The sequence below is a fragment of the Mobula birostris genome, chromosome 5 (assembly GCF_030028105.1).
Source record: "Mobula birostris isolate sMobBir1 chromosome 5, sMobBir1.hap1, whole genome shotgun sequence".
NCBI classification, from domain to species: domain Eukaryota; kingdom Metazoa; phylum Chordata; class Chondrichthyes; order Myliobatiformes; family Myliobatidae; genus Mobula; species Mobula birostris.
The window spans coordinates 137,680,542-137,699,283 of NC_092374.1; the positions used below are offsets into that span (position 1 = coordinate 137,680,542).

The 18,742-nt window shown below is 38.4% G+C and overlaps 1 protein-coding gene across 1 annotated transcript in view; it reads right to left on the reverse strand.

Moving 5' to 3' along the window:
- Window positions 1-18,742, reverse strand: part of LOC140198402 (glypican-5-like) — a 952,742-nt gene that overhangs the window by 10,274 nt on the left and 923,726 nt on the right. Inside the window, exon 8 of the mRNA XM_072259495.1 lies at window positions 17,285-17,438. Coding sequence (XP_072115596.1) covers window positions 17,285-17,438 — 154 coding nt within the window. The remainder of the gene's footprint in view (window positions 1-17,284; window positions 17,439-18,742) is intronic.

The window sequence follows — 18,742 nt, forward strand, 5'->3', positions numbered from 1 at the left end:
TCTATTCTAACTATAAGTTGTTACGCAGTTTATATATCTAAAGATCTCAGGATTGATATCATAAATGCATCATGATGTGATTTTCACGTAAATTTGGGAAGCAATATCTGTGAGAAAATGCTCCATTGAACAGACTTTGTAAATGCTGTTGGTTGTAATCTAATCGAGAAGTATCCAAAAAAATTGCTTTGTTACTTACTTTGTTGAAGACCTTAAGACATCGAAGCAGAATTTGGATATTTCCATCACAGGAAACAAATAACTAATAACATTTACTCAATTAGGCAGCCGGCGGTGTTGTGGCATCTACATTGCACTTCAAGGTTAGTGGTCCTGGGTTCGAATCTGGCTGCTCCTTGCACGCTTTCCATCTGTGTGCTGGGTCAAGCGTTGAGCTTGCAACTCGGCCTCATAAAACAGACGGAAAATACTAACAACACACATCAAAGTTGCTGGTGAACGCAGCAGGCCAGGCAGCATCTGTAGGAAGAGGTGCAGTCGACGTTTCAGGCCGAGACCCTTCGTCAGGACTAACTGAAGGAAGAGTGAGTAAGGGAAAATACTGAAGAGGTGGCAAGGTTGTTGTCTGGTGAGCCACAAGGGCCAAAAAGGAACAACAATTTACTCAATTGCTTTGAAATGAGATGTTTGAGGCCTGGAAATTAAATTTGAATTTCTGACTCTTGTATTTCTTTGTGTCAGTTTAACCCTGAGAATGGATAAACCAGCCTAATTTATTGAGATGTCTACATTAAAGCCATTTTCCTTATCCTGATGGATTCTGTCATCTGAATGTTTTTAAATGTGAAGTTTTATCAACTAAAATAAGGCTTTTTTTCTGCAGACCAGCTAAATTTTCTTGAGTAATAACATCTGTGAAAAATACTAATCTTTTTCTAGTAATCGTGAAATTCTAATTATGGAAGTCACGATCATGCGTTTAACTTATACCACAGGATCACATAATGCTGATACAATGGAAGATGAATTGTCTCTTAGAAAGTAATCCCATGACCTCCTTTTTCAAAATGGTGTCTGATATGACAGAGCTGCATTAAAGGCTTGTTCCATAGCTGTAAGGTGGAACCAATGTTGATGTTACAGAGTTTTATGTCAAAAGCTTTGGAATTCCAAACTTTTTCAATTAAAGTATTAAGAATATTTCTACTTGCTCTGCTAGCAATCAAAATTCATGAGAACCAAACCAAGATGCAACATCATGATGGATTCCTCGTTTGAAGTGTTGGGACTCTGCGTCCGTAAGTTTCCAAATCCTAATCAGGTAGATCTCTTTGGGCCAACACCTATGCATAATCGACACTTTGAATCTACACATCTGCATTTTTCTCCTCCTTGGAATGCAGAGGACTGATTCTATTTGGTGTCTACACTGCCGACTAGATCTTGGGCAGCATAATGCAGAAACTCTACTGCCACAATGCTCTGGCACAGTTTGACAGAAGGAATGCAGAGCATTCAGAGATGCTTAACTATCTTAAAATGGAAACAATTCATTTTACAGGGTTAATATTAATAAAAAATCTCAAAACGAATAGAAGTGTTAATTCAAAGCATAGAAAAGAATAACTAAAACATAAAACATTTTTTCTCTCTTGGATGCTTTGTTTGAAATCTCCATTAAAATCAATGTGGTTTCAGCTTCCATATGTACCTGGTCTGACTGACACAGGATTCGAACACAATAAATGTGGACGCCTAGTGGGACTGGCAGACTCTCTGTGGTGTCCAAATGTGGAATCAGCTGATATAATCTGTCAGTGAATCTCAGACTCACACCTTATTCCAGTTCCAGAGCTGCCCATTGCAATCTGGAAGATTCATCTCCATGGTTTATAGACGAGCATGTGATAGGAAATGCTTTTATAAGTGGTCACATCAAAGAAACAAAGAACTCATTCAGACTTGAACATAAATTGACTTTTGTCATCTGACAGAAACCCTAGTTTATCTTTGGATATCCATAAATACTTAAAACATACAAAATATGTAATGTTCCACTAATTGAGGAGTTATGGGCAGATTATTAAGGGTAGTTACTGAGAGAACAGTGTAATTTAATAATCCTGAACCTAACTCAGAAATCAACAAGTTGGTGAGATTACACTGTGATGAAAATATGTAGTATAAATTTCCTGAAGCAGAGGCAACATAACATTCAGTAACCATGAATGATTTTTCATTGCACATTTTTCTTGGAAATAATCCAAATTTAGCTGCATTACCTTAGTCAATTAATTGATTGTACCAGGCATATTGCTTGGTTTCCCACAAGCAGAATTACTTTGGATGTATCTGCATCAGGTGATCTGTAAATCATAGGTATTAATCCTAATATTTTGAGTTAAATGTATTTGGTATGAATTCTTTAAATGAAGGATGGTATATTACTACATTAATGGAATGGACGAGCATCAAAAATGATGGGCAGGAGAAATCAAGGTTGTCAATATATATTGTAGCTGATATGTAAAACCTGGGACCTCCAGGAAAAGACATGGCAAAAACAAAGCTACCGAGGGGAAAAATAAAAATTATTTCAAAAAACATGAAAACATAATGATACTTGGTATTCTTCAACTACCCAGTACTTTCAGATGTAATTCAATAATGAAATAAGGTGACTGTACTTCCTGATCATCCTTTTAGTAAATTTCTGAGGAAGTTTGTGAAATTTGATATTGAATTTGACACCCGTGACCTCACTCATTTTTGAAATATGGTAGCTGGAATTTATTTAACCTTCTATACCATCCTAGCAGCACTATTGATTAACCTTTATTTTATAATCTATTTGATTGGATGGATGTATTTCAATAGGTAATACCAGTCTCTGCATCCAAAAATAACCTCAGTTTTGTCACAAGTGAGCTTTCTGTCTAATGAAATTCAAAGAATAATAAAAGCCACAGTGGGAGAAGTATCCACAGTTACTGAAAACTGAATTAGTGAGTTGGAGGCTTATCATCATAGTCCTCTGATTTTATTGTAGGAAACAGAAAGAGAAGTGACTGGTGAATGATGATGTTTTGCAAGCAATATGTGTTCTATCTGCTACCAAGCTGAGAAGCAAAATTACTGAAACTTATTATTTCCTAATCCCCATTGAAATTGAAGGGACCTTGGATCCAGCATCAGGTATGGTGATGAAAGATCAGTGAGGTCATACCCAGATTTCCCAATATAATGCTCGAGAGTCCTGGCAAATCTATGGCCTGCTGTTGGAATTCTTGTGAACAATCTGACAGTTTCTGCCTTGCAATGTAGTCATTAAGTCCTAACCTTCTGTTTTTGAGAGCATATTTATTTTGCTGCAGTTTAAATGTTTGAATTTGGACAACAATATCTCCCCTATGATGACCAGGTTCAAACACAATCTTATCATGTTATCCAGGATCATGCCAAGGAATCCTTGGATATGTATTTGTGAAAGCAATGCAAAATCTAACATAGGACCAAAACCCTGACCGTGTCAAAACAGAATTTCAATGTTGTCTCTTTGAAGATTCTAATGACAATACCAAGAAATCTTTAAGTCTACGTGTGAGCCTTGCAAAAAATTCTTCAATGATGATCTCTTCCTCTAGTTAGAAACTAATTTTTCTGTTAGTCTATTCTGAGCTAGCATTCTGATGACTACACTAAAAATGACACAAATGCATGCTACTGTTGCACTTGAAGTGGTGGAATTAACAGAAGGACAAATTGAATGTCATTTTTGTCAGTCTTAGGCACACCCGCCATCATACAAGGTGGAATATATCACATTTCATGAGTCATTGAAACTCCTCTCATCTGAATTCTTCCTCAGTTGTTCTAAAGATATAACACTAGTACTCTGATATCTTCCTTCTTCCAAAACATAAAGATAATATGGGGTTGGCTATAATGAACACAGTCTCACTCACCCTTACATCCCAACACATTGTCATCCAGGTAACTTGTGCTTCTTTTCTCTTTGGGAAGGGATTTTGTATTTACCCATGACATGTCTTTAACGTGACCTATTGATGTATTTTAGGCTAATTTGCTCATATTTAATACCATTTTATCCTTATCAGATTCTTTCATGGAAAAACAAAGAAACTTTGTATCCTGGGAGCACTCAACAAATAGCCCATCTCTACATAAGAGGATTCACTTTGAATTAGTCCTGTTCATCTTTATTACTAATATAATTCTCATGATACAATGATCATTGCTCTGTGGGTATTCTTGTATGTATTTACCCCAACTCATTTCATAGAATCAGATAAGACGATGTTTTTCTGTGTGAGCTGTAAACTGCTTATGACAGATGTCTTGAATTCCTCCCCTTCTCTGCATTTATTTTAATTATTTCAATCAATATGCTAGTTATGAAATCCTTCTCCCTGTCTCCCTGTCTCCCAGTCTCTCATGAAATACCACCACCAAAGCTAGAGTTCTTAACTCTAACAAAATGGATTCTGCCTTCCATGCTTCATTCTGTCAATCCATCACTAATAGTGACATTATTCAGCAATGCAGCCCTATCATTTTTCTACCTTCTCTAAGCACCTTATTTTCAGTAATATTAAGTGTTCAATCTGTACCTTGCTAAGCTATGTTTTAGTTATCACTACTACATCATAGCTCCATGCGGCTATATGTGCCTAGAGCTTTCCAAGCATATTCAATGGTTAGTGATTTATACACATGCATTTGAAAGCGTCCTCTTCCCTGTGATCTCCTAGTCGTTTTCCACCTAATACTTTATTGCTTCCTACCCAAGAACTATTTAACTCTCCCACACATTTGTGTAGTTCATTATTCTTTTCTATTATAACATGCAGGTGTCTATTACCCTTGCAATTTAGTCCAATGTCTTCCCAACCACATAGAACTTCCTCAGAAGAACACTGATTTCAGTTTGTACTTTGGTTCAACATCCACCCTGAACATATCTGCTCAGTCCAGTCAGAGAATTTTGAAGAATGTATTGTAAAACCATCATGGTTTTACATTGTGTTCTTTTCTGCCTGGGATCTTGTTTCTAGCTCTTGGATTCCTCTCAAGACATGGTACAATGTGGGAAATAGTGATAAATATATTTTAGCCAATAGGCAGTCAACTGACTTTTTATTGCAATAAAAAGAATGGGATCATTGCATCATGCAAATCCTAGGAGTATTACATCTAACGATCTCTTGAGTATACTTTCCCTGGTCTAATTCTTGACTGGGATTCTGCTTGCATTTTACTTGTAGTAGCTGCTATATTGGGATTAGAAGATGCAGAAACTTTTAATTTCATTTGGGTTGAAGTTCACGTTTAGTTTCACTCTTTGCAGGTAGAAGACAATTTTTCATTTGGTGGTGCTTCAACATGGTTTGCAACAAATATGTTTCCTTCATTGTAAGTTTCCTACGTTGAGAAGCCAGGAGACGAGAAAGTTGGTGAGCAGATCGATTCTAATTACTGCAATATATATTGTGAAGTTAATTCAGAATTAATACTAGAAAAATGCGTGGAACACTAACTACCTTTTGTTCACTCTTTTGATTCAGTGATTTCAGTTCCTTCGGTTGTTTCTCCAACTTTCACTCAAATATCTAGTGCATCGTTATTTTACTACCCGCTTTGTGAGTATGAGATTGCAGAGTATCTGTCAACTAGGAATCCATACTGCTGATGGAAAGGGAAAAAAAGTTCTTAAAACTTAAAAATAACTTTATGGTTAAATTTATCAGAGGAATTTTATTGGCAGGAATTGTTGATTTTATTCTTATTTATGATTCTGTTGTATAACTAATATACCGTAAGCTTAAAAGCAAGTTGAATGATTGATGGGTGGAACCTTTGATCTCACTCATCTGTCATCAAACACCATTGCTCAATTTTGTTAGACAGTGCATATCCATACGTCCATTAGTGGGTGAATAATTTACAAATGTGAATCCGTTTTAATGCCTTCATCGTTCATAAGAGGAGGAAAACAAAATCCAGTTTTCAAACCAGTGAAGTGCTATCTACCTTGTTTCTGTGTGCATGCTCAATAAATTTTTTTGGGTGCAGCTTGATAGTAATAAAAAGCAGACAAAATACTCTGGTCACTGGCCGCATCCTATTATAGGGAATTAAATGCTGTAGGAAATTATGATTTATTAAACCTCAGTCAGAAATGACAGTCCTGCTGTTCATTTTGTGAGGAACATGAATGACATTGTTAAAATAAAGCATAGAAATGGGATTTTCACCATTCACCAGACTAACTAGATTTTATTCATATTATGGTTGTTGGATTTCCACTGGACATCACAAGTTGCTGAACTGCGCTAAATTCTACACATTATGGTAAGGTGTAAAAGAGGTCAATGCTTGTGGGAACATTGAATAATTCCTGCTAGAGACAAATGAAGGTTTTCAGCTGTCTTTGTTTAATGCATTTTACAAGGCTATAAAGAGGTCACATCACTTCACAGGAATTGTGTATTATGATTCTTTGACTCTTCCATTTGATATAGTTTTAGCTCTCAAGTGCTTTTACTAGATGTACGATAGAAAAATATTTATACTTCTGTTTGATGCATCTGCCAGTAAAGTTAATGACAACCTGACCAAGTAAAACAGGGCCCAGCTAACCTTAACAATTTGTTGGGCAAGGCTCACAAGCTCTTTTGAGTCCCAGCTCAGATTTAATCACTTAATTAATTGTTTAATTGTTCATATTTCAGGTTTTTTTAGGTTCATAAGGATGGATTTGGGGACAGAGAGGGAAATTAGGGGTAAATTTAGGGTTTAGGAACAGGGATATTGTGAAATTAGAGGTCAAGCTGGAAAGCAAGTCTCTGCTCTGTGTTCAAACCAGCAGACAGGGGACATCCATGGTCAGGTGTTTGATAACAGATCTGCAGAGAGTAGAGAATGGACCACAGGTCAGTGGGTTCCAGAGTTGGGAGTTCCCTATGGGTGGGAGGAATGAGTTCCGATGCCTCTCCACCCCAGTTTTGAGAATCAGTGAGACCAGAGTTCAAGGTTGGTGTTCGGGTCCTGTCGTTGGTGAGTCTGGAGTTCAAAGCCTAGTGTTTGGTGATTAGCAAGTCCTGGGATTGATACCACAGACTGAGGTCTGAAGGTAAATCTGAAGACCAGAAGTGGAGGCCTGTTGGCCAGAACAGAGCCTAAGAATCTCTGCAAGTCCACTGGGGAGGTCGAAGCTTGGTGCCTGCAAGCAAGTCAGTTTCTGCTGGAGGCCGGATGACTGTCCTGGGGTTAAAAGGCTGTGTATGTGCGTGCATGTGTGGGATGAATGGGGCTAATATTGTTGTCGTTGTTTTGTTGCTTGCCGTGTTCTGTGTTGTGCTAAGCATTGTGGGCATATTATGCTGGCACCAGAGTATGTGACAACACTTACAGGCTGCCTCCAGCACACCCCCGAGTATGTTGATCGTTCATACACATGACACATTTCACTGCATGTTTAGATGTGCATGACAAATAAATTTGAAACTTTTACCCCATAGGTATGTAAATTCTGCAATTTGTATCATAAATGGTTAAATAAATATCAAGAATATGCACAGAAACAAGAATAAGTCCCTTTGTCTTGGTACATGGCTGATCTAATATTTACTTAAACTATTCAGTTTATTAGTTTTGCATTGTTGAATTGAATTGACTTTATTTCTTACATCCTTCACATACATGAGGAGTGAAAATCTTTATGTTACATCCCCATCTAAATGTGCAATATGCAATCATTATAATTTATAATAAATAGAACAGTCAATGTAATATTCTAAGTGTGGTATCGTGCCTGCTGGTAATACTTTGTGGATTCCTGAGGTACCTTCTTGCTCATAATCGGATAGGGATTCTTTACAGTATTAGAGCCTCTTTAAAATTGATCTCCATATTTGCATTCAGGTGTTTATTTTCACATAGATACTGAGAACAGGAGGCTTCACCCCTCTGTAGCCATAGCAACACATTATTTCACTTGATAGAAAAGTTTTTGAGCTTGTAGTAGGGGGCATGTAGGGTTGATCAAATTTTTCTTCCAAAGTTAGTACCTGACTATCACCTCTTTTGTTACTCTGCTGGGTTGACAAGGTCTGTTAGCAGCTTTTGAACCACTTCCATATGGGGATAAATGAGAAGCGATATTGAAGTATTGGGAGATTTGGAATAAATTTGCTGTATTCTCTAATGATTGTCCATGAGAACACCGATGAGCATTTAGTTATGTAGGCCCTAGATAGAAGTGGGACACTAAAAAATTTCTACCTGCAGTTAAAAAAGTTATCCACCTTGTTGGCCTGTTCCCCTCCCTCTAAAATTGATTCTTTTCATCTTCCAACCTCAACCCCACTCACTTCTCCTGAATATCTACCTTTCCTCTTTTAAGATGTCTACCATTCCCTGAAACTATAATCCACTTTGTCATGTTTAGCAAATATATGCAACCCGTTGGCCAGCTGTAAATAAAGTGTGAGGACAAATCAGCCTCAGCCATCATCACCTTGAGATTCCTTCCTGTATCCATGCTGTATCTGTTATCAGTTCTAGTTTTATCATTTCCAACATTCATGAAAGGCCTTAAGAAAAACAATACTTTTTTTTTGAGAGTATTTGTGATTAGTCTACAAGTATGAAACTTTTGTTAAGAAAGTTGAATATTTGTTTTAGTCATAGCATTACTGAGTCTGTCTCATGGGAAATCTAGACACCAAAGATTACAACATTCCACTAAAAGCAATTTGATGCATGCATCATTATCATGACTTTTTATATCAATGTTCCTGTTATTAGGAAAAAAGTTCTATCTGAGATAGCTGTGTGATTTTAGCGCATTGCTTATCCCAAGAGAATTATGTTTATGATCGGGTGCAATCTAGTTATACTTTGTGTTTATGTGATTCCTCTCATTGTATATATGCAACCATAAAAGAAAGATTTACTGCTGTAAATCAAAGCTGAGATCAACCTGTAGTGCATCTGTTACAGCTCAGGGAATGTCGTATGAGCTTGCTCAATCCACGGCAGAAATGAATGTACTCTCGAGGTAATAATCCCACACATATGTTGGCTAAATTACAAAGATGGAAAATGGGAAAAGTATTTCCTTCTCTGCTTTACGCAGAAAGAATTTGACATTTTAAGGGATTTGCTGTTTCTTTTTAATGTATTTAAAAATAGTCTGCAGTTCTCGTGGCTGCTGATGTACAGCTTATTACAAGAATCGAATTTTGTACATCTTAAAGATGTGGATATGAATATGTGATTAGCCAAATTTTCAGGCATTAGATTTCTATCATTAAAATCAAGTGGGCTGACAGCTTTGTCATTGGCAAAAAGATAGGGTAGGAATAAATGATCCAATTCCCTGAAATTCTGGCTGAATCAAAACACAGGTAGAAGTAGATAATTAAACTCTGCTGTCAGTGCAGGGCCAAATGATGTGTTAAAATTAACAAATTGACATGCTCCAAGCAAGGGCTGAGGATCAGAAGATCACTTGCTAAGAAAGATGGCAATGAATTCCCGGAAAATACATAAACATCTGACATCAGGCAATGCTCCCTCTAAGGTGTGTGCATGTGCATGCACACATCTTTTGCTACTAGCACAGAATGGAATTTAAACTGCACACAAAAGGTTATCACCCTCTACCTCATTGGCATGTTAAGGATATTTCACGATCATACACAATCCCATTTGCTTTTCTGGTTTCTGATGTGGGTGGTGTTGACAACATAGAGCTTGCGATCAATTGTCTGCATATTTTAGAAATGGCTTATTTTCACTACTTTTATTGAAGAAATCATTCAGTGCACACTTGCTGTTGTCACTGGGCAAAAAAATTGTATAGCATAAGATTTTTGCACACACTGGTCATTACAAAATAGAGGGATCATTGACATCATGTCACAAACACAAGAGATTCTGCAGATGCTGGAAATTGAGCAATGCACACAAAATGCTGGAGGAATTCAACATGTCGAGCAGAACCCATGGAGAGTAATTACAGTTGACATTCTGAACTGAGATGATTATGTCAATTACTTTACTCAAACTGATCCTGCAGGAGTACAATAAGATTTATAGGTTGTAAAAACAGGTAAAGCCAGAAACACCAGTGTACCATAGTTACTTAACTGCTGAGATCAAGAAACAGATTTTCTTTTTAAAAGCAATCATGTGTGGCCATAGCAGATGTGAAGATCTATCATTATTCTGGAACTCAGCTGTTTCACAGTTCACCAATCTAAGAGATGCACCAAGAACTCAAATAAGGAATTCAGAATATTTTATTTCTGTCAGGCAATCATGAGATGTGGAGCTTATGGATAACATTCATGTTCGGGACAAGGCTGACTGAGTCTCTGGGACTGGAGGGAAGAGTTCTGGGTGAGTCTCTGGGACCGGAGGGGAGAGTCTGGGCGAGTCTCTGGGACCGGAGGGGAGAGTCTGGGCGAGTCTCTGGGACCGGAGGGGAGAGTCTGGGCGAGTCTCTGGTACCAGAGGGGGGAGTCTGCATGGGCCTCTGGGACCGGAGGGGAGGGTCTACACGGGTCTCTGGGACCGAAGGGAAGAGTCTGGGCGAGAGTCTGGGCGAGTCTCTGGGACCGGAGGGGAAAGTCTGGGCGAGTCTCTGGTACTGGAGGGGAGAGTTTGCACAGGCCTCTGGGACCGGAGGGGAGAGTCTACACGGGTCTCTGGGACCGAAGGGAAGAGTCTGGGCGAGAGTCTGGGTGAGTCTCTGGGACCGGAGGGGAGAGTCTGGGCGAATCTCTGGGACCAGAGGGGAGAGTCTGGGCGAGAGTCTGGGTGAGTCTCTGAGACCAGAGGGGAGCGTCTGGGCGAGTCTCTGGTACCGGAGGGGGGAGTCTGCGTGAGTCTCTGGGACCAGAGGGGAGAGTCTGCGCGGGTCTCTGGGACCGGAGGGGAGAGTCTGCGTGAGTCTCTGGGACTGGAGGGTAGAGTCTGGGTGAGAGTCTGGGCGAATCTCTGGGACTGGAGGGAAGAGAACAATACTTGGATTGGTGAACAAATCTGATATTTTCTATTTCTGATTGTCCTGAAATATTAATTCTGTTTCTCACTCCAAAGATGGCATTTAAAATGTTGAAGGTTACCAATATTCTTCGAATTTATTACTGACTTTAACTGGTTTGACCATAAGATTAAAAGAACTGGAGGCTGGATTAGGTTTAAGTGTGCTTCGGTATTCAACAATATGATAGATGATGTAACCTTGGTCTTAATTTTACGTTCTTGCCTGTTCTCCAACAGCCTTTCAGATCTCTAAATACCAAAATCTTGCACTGCAATTGTATTCATTCTGGTAAATAAGAATATTAGTCAATCTCAGGCTCATCTTGCTGTGCACATTCTGTATAAGCAAAACACATTCCATTAGGTCAGTAATGTCACAAAAGAAATTGAGCTATAATTCAGATATAGTTTTAGTCAGATAAATATTTTCTTTTTTACCAGCCATTCTCATCTTTATTGCTGGTCATTGTCCTAAACACAGATTATTTTGTTCAGAAACATCTGAATAAATGATCTGCACAACATCGTGGGCCATAGGACCAGCACTGTGCTGTACTGTTCTATGTTCTAAATGGCTTTAAAAGTATTCATAAGACTTGTAATCCAGTTTTGATAAACATAACATTTCTCCCAATGTATCATATGCCACGGTATGTACAGTATATTTTTTTCTTAAATAACCAGAACTAATTTCAAAGTAGAATCAGTCCTGTTTTCTCACACTGCATCAATTTTTGCAAAAGTAAATTTTATCAACAATCTTAAGAATCTTAAGTAATCCAAAGCAGTTGATTCATAAATATTGTTATCACTCAATAGTGCATTAAACCAAAAAAGATATAGTTTCCATCCTTCACCCTTGAAGAGGTTCTTGGCTAGAACATTGTAATTATTTATTCATTGTGATTTAAGGAGTTCACTGCACATATGCCAGTTATAAATGGGTAAATGTAGCTCTCAAACACTATGGTATATTCTATCAATCTGGTTCAATATGACTAATTACATTATTGACTTTTTCCTGAATAAAATGAACTGAAATAAATTTTTGTTTGTTACAGCTGTCAAATCAATTAATCTCACAACCAGTAAGTGTCATTGAACATATTCATTTAATATATTCACTGAACTGGGAACTACTCCATTACAAATATAATATTAGTTAATTGTAAAAGAGTGCAATCCAACTTCAGTGTGATAGAAGATGGATTTTCTGTACTTAAAATATTTCATATTAACCTGGCAACATTTAATTATTAGCTGTTTTTTTGGGGTGGAAATATACCATTTCAGAATTCTCAATTCTGAAGTTATTTAAAACATGAACCTTTTCTGTACAATGAACCCAAGTACAAACGTAATAATATAATAATTATGCCTGAACGATTGGCGCTCAGTCACACTCACCTCAATTATAAGCAAATGCTTTGAGAGGCTGGTCAAGGACTGCGGCTGCAGCTTGCTACCACCCACACTGGACTCTCTACAATTCGCCTACCAATGAAACTGTCAATAGCCACAGCACCACACACCATTCTTACTCACCTGGAGTAGAGGAATACATTAGAATGCTGTTCCTGGACTACAGTTCAGCATTTAACACGAAAATTCCCTCCAGCATTGACAGGAAGCTTAGAGACTTCGGCCTGCACCCCACCTTGTGCAGATGAATCCTAGACTTCCTATCGTATTGCTGACAGGTGGTAAGGATGGGGTTCCTCACTTCTGTCACTCTGACCTTCAACACAAATGTTCCCCAGGGTTGTCTTCTGAGTCCCTTTCTCTACTCCCCTTACACCCACGACTGTACTGCCACACACAGCTCCAATCTGCTGATCAAATTCGCAGATGACATGACTTTGATCGGTCTATTTCCAGCGGTAGTGAGGCAGCCTACAGCGGAGAGGCTGACACCCTGACACAGTGGTGCCAGGATAACAACCTCTCCCTCAGAGTCCAAAAAAACAAGAGCTGATTGTGGATTGCAGAAGGAATGGAGACAGGTTGCCCTGATCAACATCAATAGGTCTGTAGTTGAGAGGGTCAGCAGTTTCAAGTTCCTCAGTATACACATCACTGGTGATCTCACCAGGATTGCACACACTGGCTTTGTGGCGAAAAAAGAAAAACAGCATCTCATCCATCTCAGGGAACTGAAGAAGTTTGGCATGGGGCCCCCAAATGCTCAAGACCTTCTACAGGGGAACCATTGGGAGCATACTGACGGGCTGTATCACCACCTGGCACGGGAACTGCACCAACCTTGATGGCTGGGCGCTGCAGAGATCAAGGTATGTGAAAGGCAAAATATTACCTTGTGGTGACCCATTTTCTAGCACCCACGAACCGGCTCACGAAACAGCGCGCGCAGGCAGAGGGCCGGCCCCAAAAAGGGCGCCAGGCCATCTTCACCAGCAGGGGGAAAATCCCGCGCACGGAAAAGATCTGGGAATATGCATTCCCCACAGCAGTCCCGCCCCAGGGAGGGCGGGAACGGGAAGACTTTAAAGCAGGCCGCGAAGTTTGAATAAATCTTTTTATCGCAACTCCAACTCACCAACTCTGTGTGGTTATTCTAGCACTGTGTGTAGCACACCGCTACAACCTATGGATTTTTCATTCCAAAGAATTTTCTGTTGATTACAATTTAGTCAAATATTAAAGTTAGAGAACAGCAACAATAAAACTTGATTGCACACCATTAATAACAGCCTTTTATTTTTGTTAGAATTACATTTCGTGTAGCAAAATCCATTTTTATTTTATTAAGCATGATGTCAATCCTCCTGTAATGTCAAACATTAGCCATTATATATAAGGACACCATTACTCTTTATCCAGATGGGAAAGATTGTCGGGTGAATGATTAGTTTTTGTTGTATTGCAGAACATGGTCTTTATTGGGAGCTTTGCTTTTGCTTGCTTGGTGGGTGGAGAGTGTTCATACTTTTTTGCTTAAGTAAGCTAGGGAGGGTCACTGTTATGCTGCTGCTTGTGCATGGGAGGTGGTGTAAGCGGGGTTTTGGGGTTTTAATGTTTCTACTGTCACTCATTCTTTGGGGCACTCTGTTTTTGTGGATGTCTGTGAAGAGCAAGGATTTCAGGATGTATATTGGATACATTTTTCTGATATTAAATGGAACTATTGAACTATTGAAAGATTGCACAACCTGTTTATCAAATCACGTTGAGTGAAGGCAATGCTATAAATAACACATTAATTTGTAGGTAGCAAGACCCATATCTTGCTGGAGAGAAGAATAAACAGTTTTGAATTGTGTAACTATTTTCATTCGCTGTATTTTTCTGGATATAACACTGAGCTTTGACTGAGAGGTATTAATATTTATTCAGTTATATATTCTGTTTACTGTAAGTAGATGGTACTCTTTTTAAACAGAATCAGTTTGAAGAGTGAATCATAAGCTTGCTGTATTAGAGACCATTTTCTGAGAGTCCTGTTGTTAATCCTTTCCTGCATTCAACTTAACTGTTGACAAGATCATTGAGTAACAAATTCTACATCTCGAGGAAGAATTGTAAAATAAACAAAAGGAAGAATTTTGAGTATCTTGTAGAGTGAAAGTCCATGTATAAAGCATTCAGATAAAATGTTTTATTTTAGTTATTTCTGGTTTAGAATTCCACTTTTTTTTTGCTTTTCTTTCATGACATGGATAAATATGGTTGTCCTTATGACAGAAAACAATGAGCATATCAAAAATGGGCTAGTGGAAAGTTCAATATGCTTAATAAAGATACACTTCACATTGTTTTGTGTTGAAGAGATTAGAGATCTTGCTCCAGCATATGTTATCCCACAGAATTTTTAAAAATGTGTTAATTGTGTGTAAACTTCAAATTATTTTATTCATACATAACATTAAAATTAAGATATACATCTAAATTGTTTTTGTATTACCCTTGAGAAGTAGTGTTTTCATGCACTTCACAACTGATTTGGATATTATTATTTTACTGTTTCACGAGCTTTACTGTGCGTTAATTGGTAGCATATTAAATGGTGATTGTGCTTCAAAAATACTAATGACTAGTCATTGATCTGAGATATTAACTGTTTCTTTCTCCACAGATGCTGTTAGACATGCTGAATATACAGCATTTCTTATTTTGACTCTGCCATAGTTGGATGCATCAGCAAGGGAGATGAGGCTGAGTACAGGGCTACGGTAGGAAACTTTGTCACATGGTGTGAGCAGAATTATCTACAGGTTAATGTGAAAAAGACTAAGGAGCTGGTGGTAGACCTGAGGAGAGCTAAGGTACCGGTGACCCCTGTTTCCATCCAGGGGGTCAGTGTGGACATGGTGGAGGATTACAAATACCTGGGGATACGAATTGACAATAAACTGGACTGGTCAAAGAACACTGAGGCTGTCTACAAGAAGGGCAGAGCCATCTCTATTTCCTGAGGAGAGTGAGGTCCTTTTACATCTGCTGGACGATGCTGAGTATGTTCTATGAGTCTGTGGTGGCCAGTGCTATCATGTTTGCTGTTGTGTGCTGGGGCAGCAGGCTGAGGATAGCAGACACCAACAGAATCAACAAACTCATTCGTAAGGCCAGTGATGTTGTGGGATGGAACTGGACTCTCTGATGGTGGTGTCTGAAAAGAGGATGCTGTCTAAGTTGCATGCCATCTTGGTCAATGTCTCCCATCCACTACATAATGTACTGGGTGGGCACAGGAGTACATTCAGCCAGAGACTCATTCCACCGAGATGCAACACAGAGCGTCACAGGAAGTCATTCCTGCCTGTGGCCATCAGACTTTACAACTCCTCCCTTGGAGGGTCAGACACCCTGAGTCAATAGGCTGGTCCTGGACTTATTTCATAATTTACTGGCATAATTTACATATTACTATTTAACTATTTATGGTTCTATTACTATTTATCATTTATGGTGCAACTGTAACGAAAACCAATTTCCCCCGGGATCAATAAAGTATGACTATGACTATGACTGTGACTATTTTGTTTCAGATTTCCAGAATCAGTGGATGATCCTGCTTTTATAAAGTACTTTTTTGACTGTAATGTCCTTTGGGATGGACTGAGATCCCATGACTGTACACAACAACAGAAAGTTCTCTCTCTCAATACCCTTTCAACTGCTGGTTCCTTGCATGCTATAGTGCCAGAGGGTTGTAGAGCACCACTCTGATCCACATAATTTTTTATCTCTTATACTGTCCCCTTTTAGCCTCCTTAATTGCAGGGAAAGTAGAGCTAGCCTTGCCAATCTCTCCTTGTAACTCAAGCACTCCAATCCAGGTAGCATTTTGTGAGTCGCTTTGGTACACCCCTCTAGCTTAATCAAATCTTCTCTGTAGTGCGACAACCAGACCTTCACACAATATAAAAAGTGTGGTTTATCAAACCTTTTTTGTTTTACAATCTTAACATGACATCTCAAACTCTTCCACTTGATCTTAACTTCCAAGCTTACATCACTTCATACTGGGCTGAGTTAAATTCCAGCTGCCCACTTTCCCAGCTGATCATGTCTGGATGTTAGATTGCATTGCATTAGGCACTGGTACTAAGCTCATTTCATATTGAGACAACCTGTTCCATACCTATTGAACCTGGAAGAGAATCTGAGAAGTTTCTGTTTTTCATCAAAAAAATCTGTAGCAAAGATTTGCCTCAAGATCTGCCATTGAACAATGCAAAGGGCAGAATCATGGAAAAAAAAGACCAGTTAAAGGAGAAAACCAACAAATGGGAGGGGAATACTTGACGGAAAGTACTGGAAATGCCAACAGGAGCAAATGGAACTAATATTGTGGACATAATTTGAAAAGTATTTAGGATCTAAATCTAGGTTAGCTATACATTCACAGCCAGTAAGTAAGTGCCAGATCCTATTTTAATTATTCCCAGCAGCTGATGGCACAAGGTGAAGTGGATAGCATAATGAGAATTTACGGATCATGTTTCAATTGTTTTAAGCAGAATTGAGTCTGCATTTTTTATCCAGTACGGCTAATATTATGGGAACAGGATTTGTAAGTATCGATATTTTAAAACACTGGAGTAAAATTGCATAGAGCTCACCCATCTACTTTGCAGCACATTCTGAATGACTAAAATAATCAAAGCTAATATCTATCAAAAGTAATTACCTATCATTGACATTAAACTGTTAAATATATTTATGACAATGTACTTCCAAAATTCAGCTATAAGGTATAGGCAGAAATGGAGTGATATAAATTTACCAAAGGAGAATCAAAACTACCGAAGTGATCAGAGGAACTGTTATAATTCCACATGATAGCATGGCTCCTGCACCCCCAGGCTTGCTTGTCCAAGAGGTTGTATCAGCATCACTCGGACCGAATCTGTGCCTATTTTTTTTCTCAGGCAGCCCTGCTGAAGCAAATAGGAAACAGAGTGATGCACTGTTTTATCAGTTAAGCTAAAAAAAATGTTAAGCTGTTTATCAGTCTAAATTTCAGCATGGACTAGATGGGCCAAAAGGCTCATTTCTGTGTTGTGCTTTTCTATGACTCTAAATATGTAGAGTTTCACGGATTGCAACACTTTGTCCCTCTAAAGTCAGATCAATAGTACACAAATTGAAATCTGCTTCCAATCGAGAACCCAGTCATGGACAGATGTTGAGCTTTATAAAAGAATGAAAAAACAATATCCAGGCAATGACCTTTTGTGAAATATCGTCAACTAACATAAAATTTAATATGCTGCTGGACTAGAAGATGTGAAATTATCCCTCATAATAAATAACAGCAAAGTCAACATTCTGATTAAATTACATCAATATTGACATAATAATTATATCATGGCAGCTGAAGGCAATGTTTCCTATAAGTCAATACAAGTATTTAATTAAATTAGTCATTTGCACTGATAGCACAGCCATAACTAATACTATCCATTGTCTTTGTTCAGCAGGAGATGATCACTGCAATGATACAGAAAGATCTTATCAAGAAAATGTAATAATTTTGTAACTGAAATTTAGTTGTTATAATACAAATGTCCATATATCTAATATACATGCATAGATCAAAAAGGACAGATGCTGGAAACACTCTACAAATCAGATTGCCTGTATGGAAAGAGAACATTAACTTGGTTTCTCATTTTCACACTTCTGATTAAACCTGACCCATGAATGGTGTTTCTCTTCTCACAACCTGCTAAATGTTTCCTGAATTTTCAGATTTTATTACAAAATATTTCTGCCCTGTCATCCATTAATATTTGTTAAATGCTAAGGATTCTTTCCATTTTTGTACATTTCTGCAAATGCACAACCTGTAAACTCAGGTAGAATTCAGAAAAATAAAGAAAGAATACATCCTAATAAGTAAATACTTTTCAAAAAGTACTGGCTGTCACAGCTATATGTTTCAGATGAGTTTCCTTCCGATCATCAAAAATTGTTGGAATGTGCTTTTGACATTTTGCTTTAAGTAGTTAGAACTGTACCATACTGATACGATAAATAAAGAATTCTCTGCACAGTATCTGAATCAAAAGCTGATTTTTTTTTAACTTTGGGCTGCTTGGTAGTATAATGGTTAGTGCAGTGTTATTATAGCACCATTGAGCTGGGTTCAGTTCTGTTGCTGTCTGTAAGGAGTTCGCACGTTCTCCCCTTGACCACGTGGGCGCCGTCTGGGTGCCTCAGCTTCCTCCCATACTCCAGC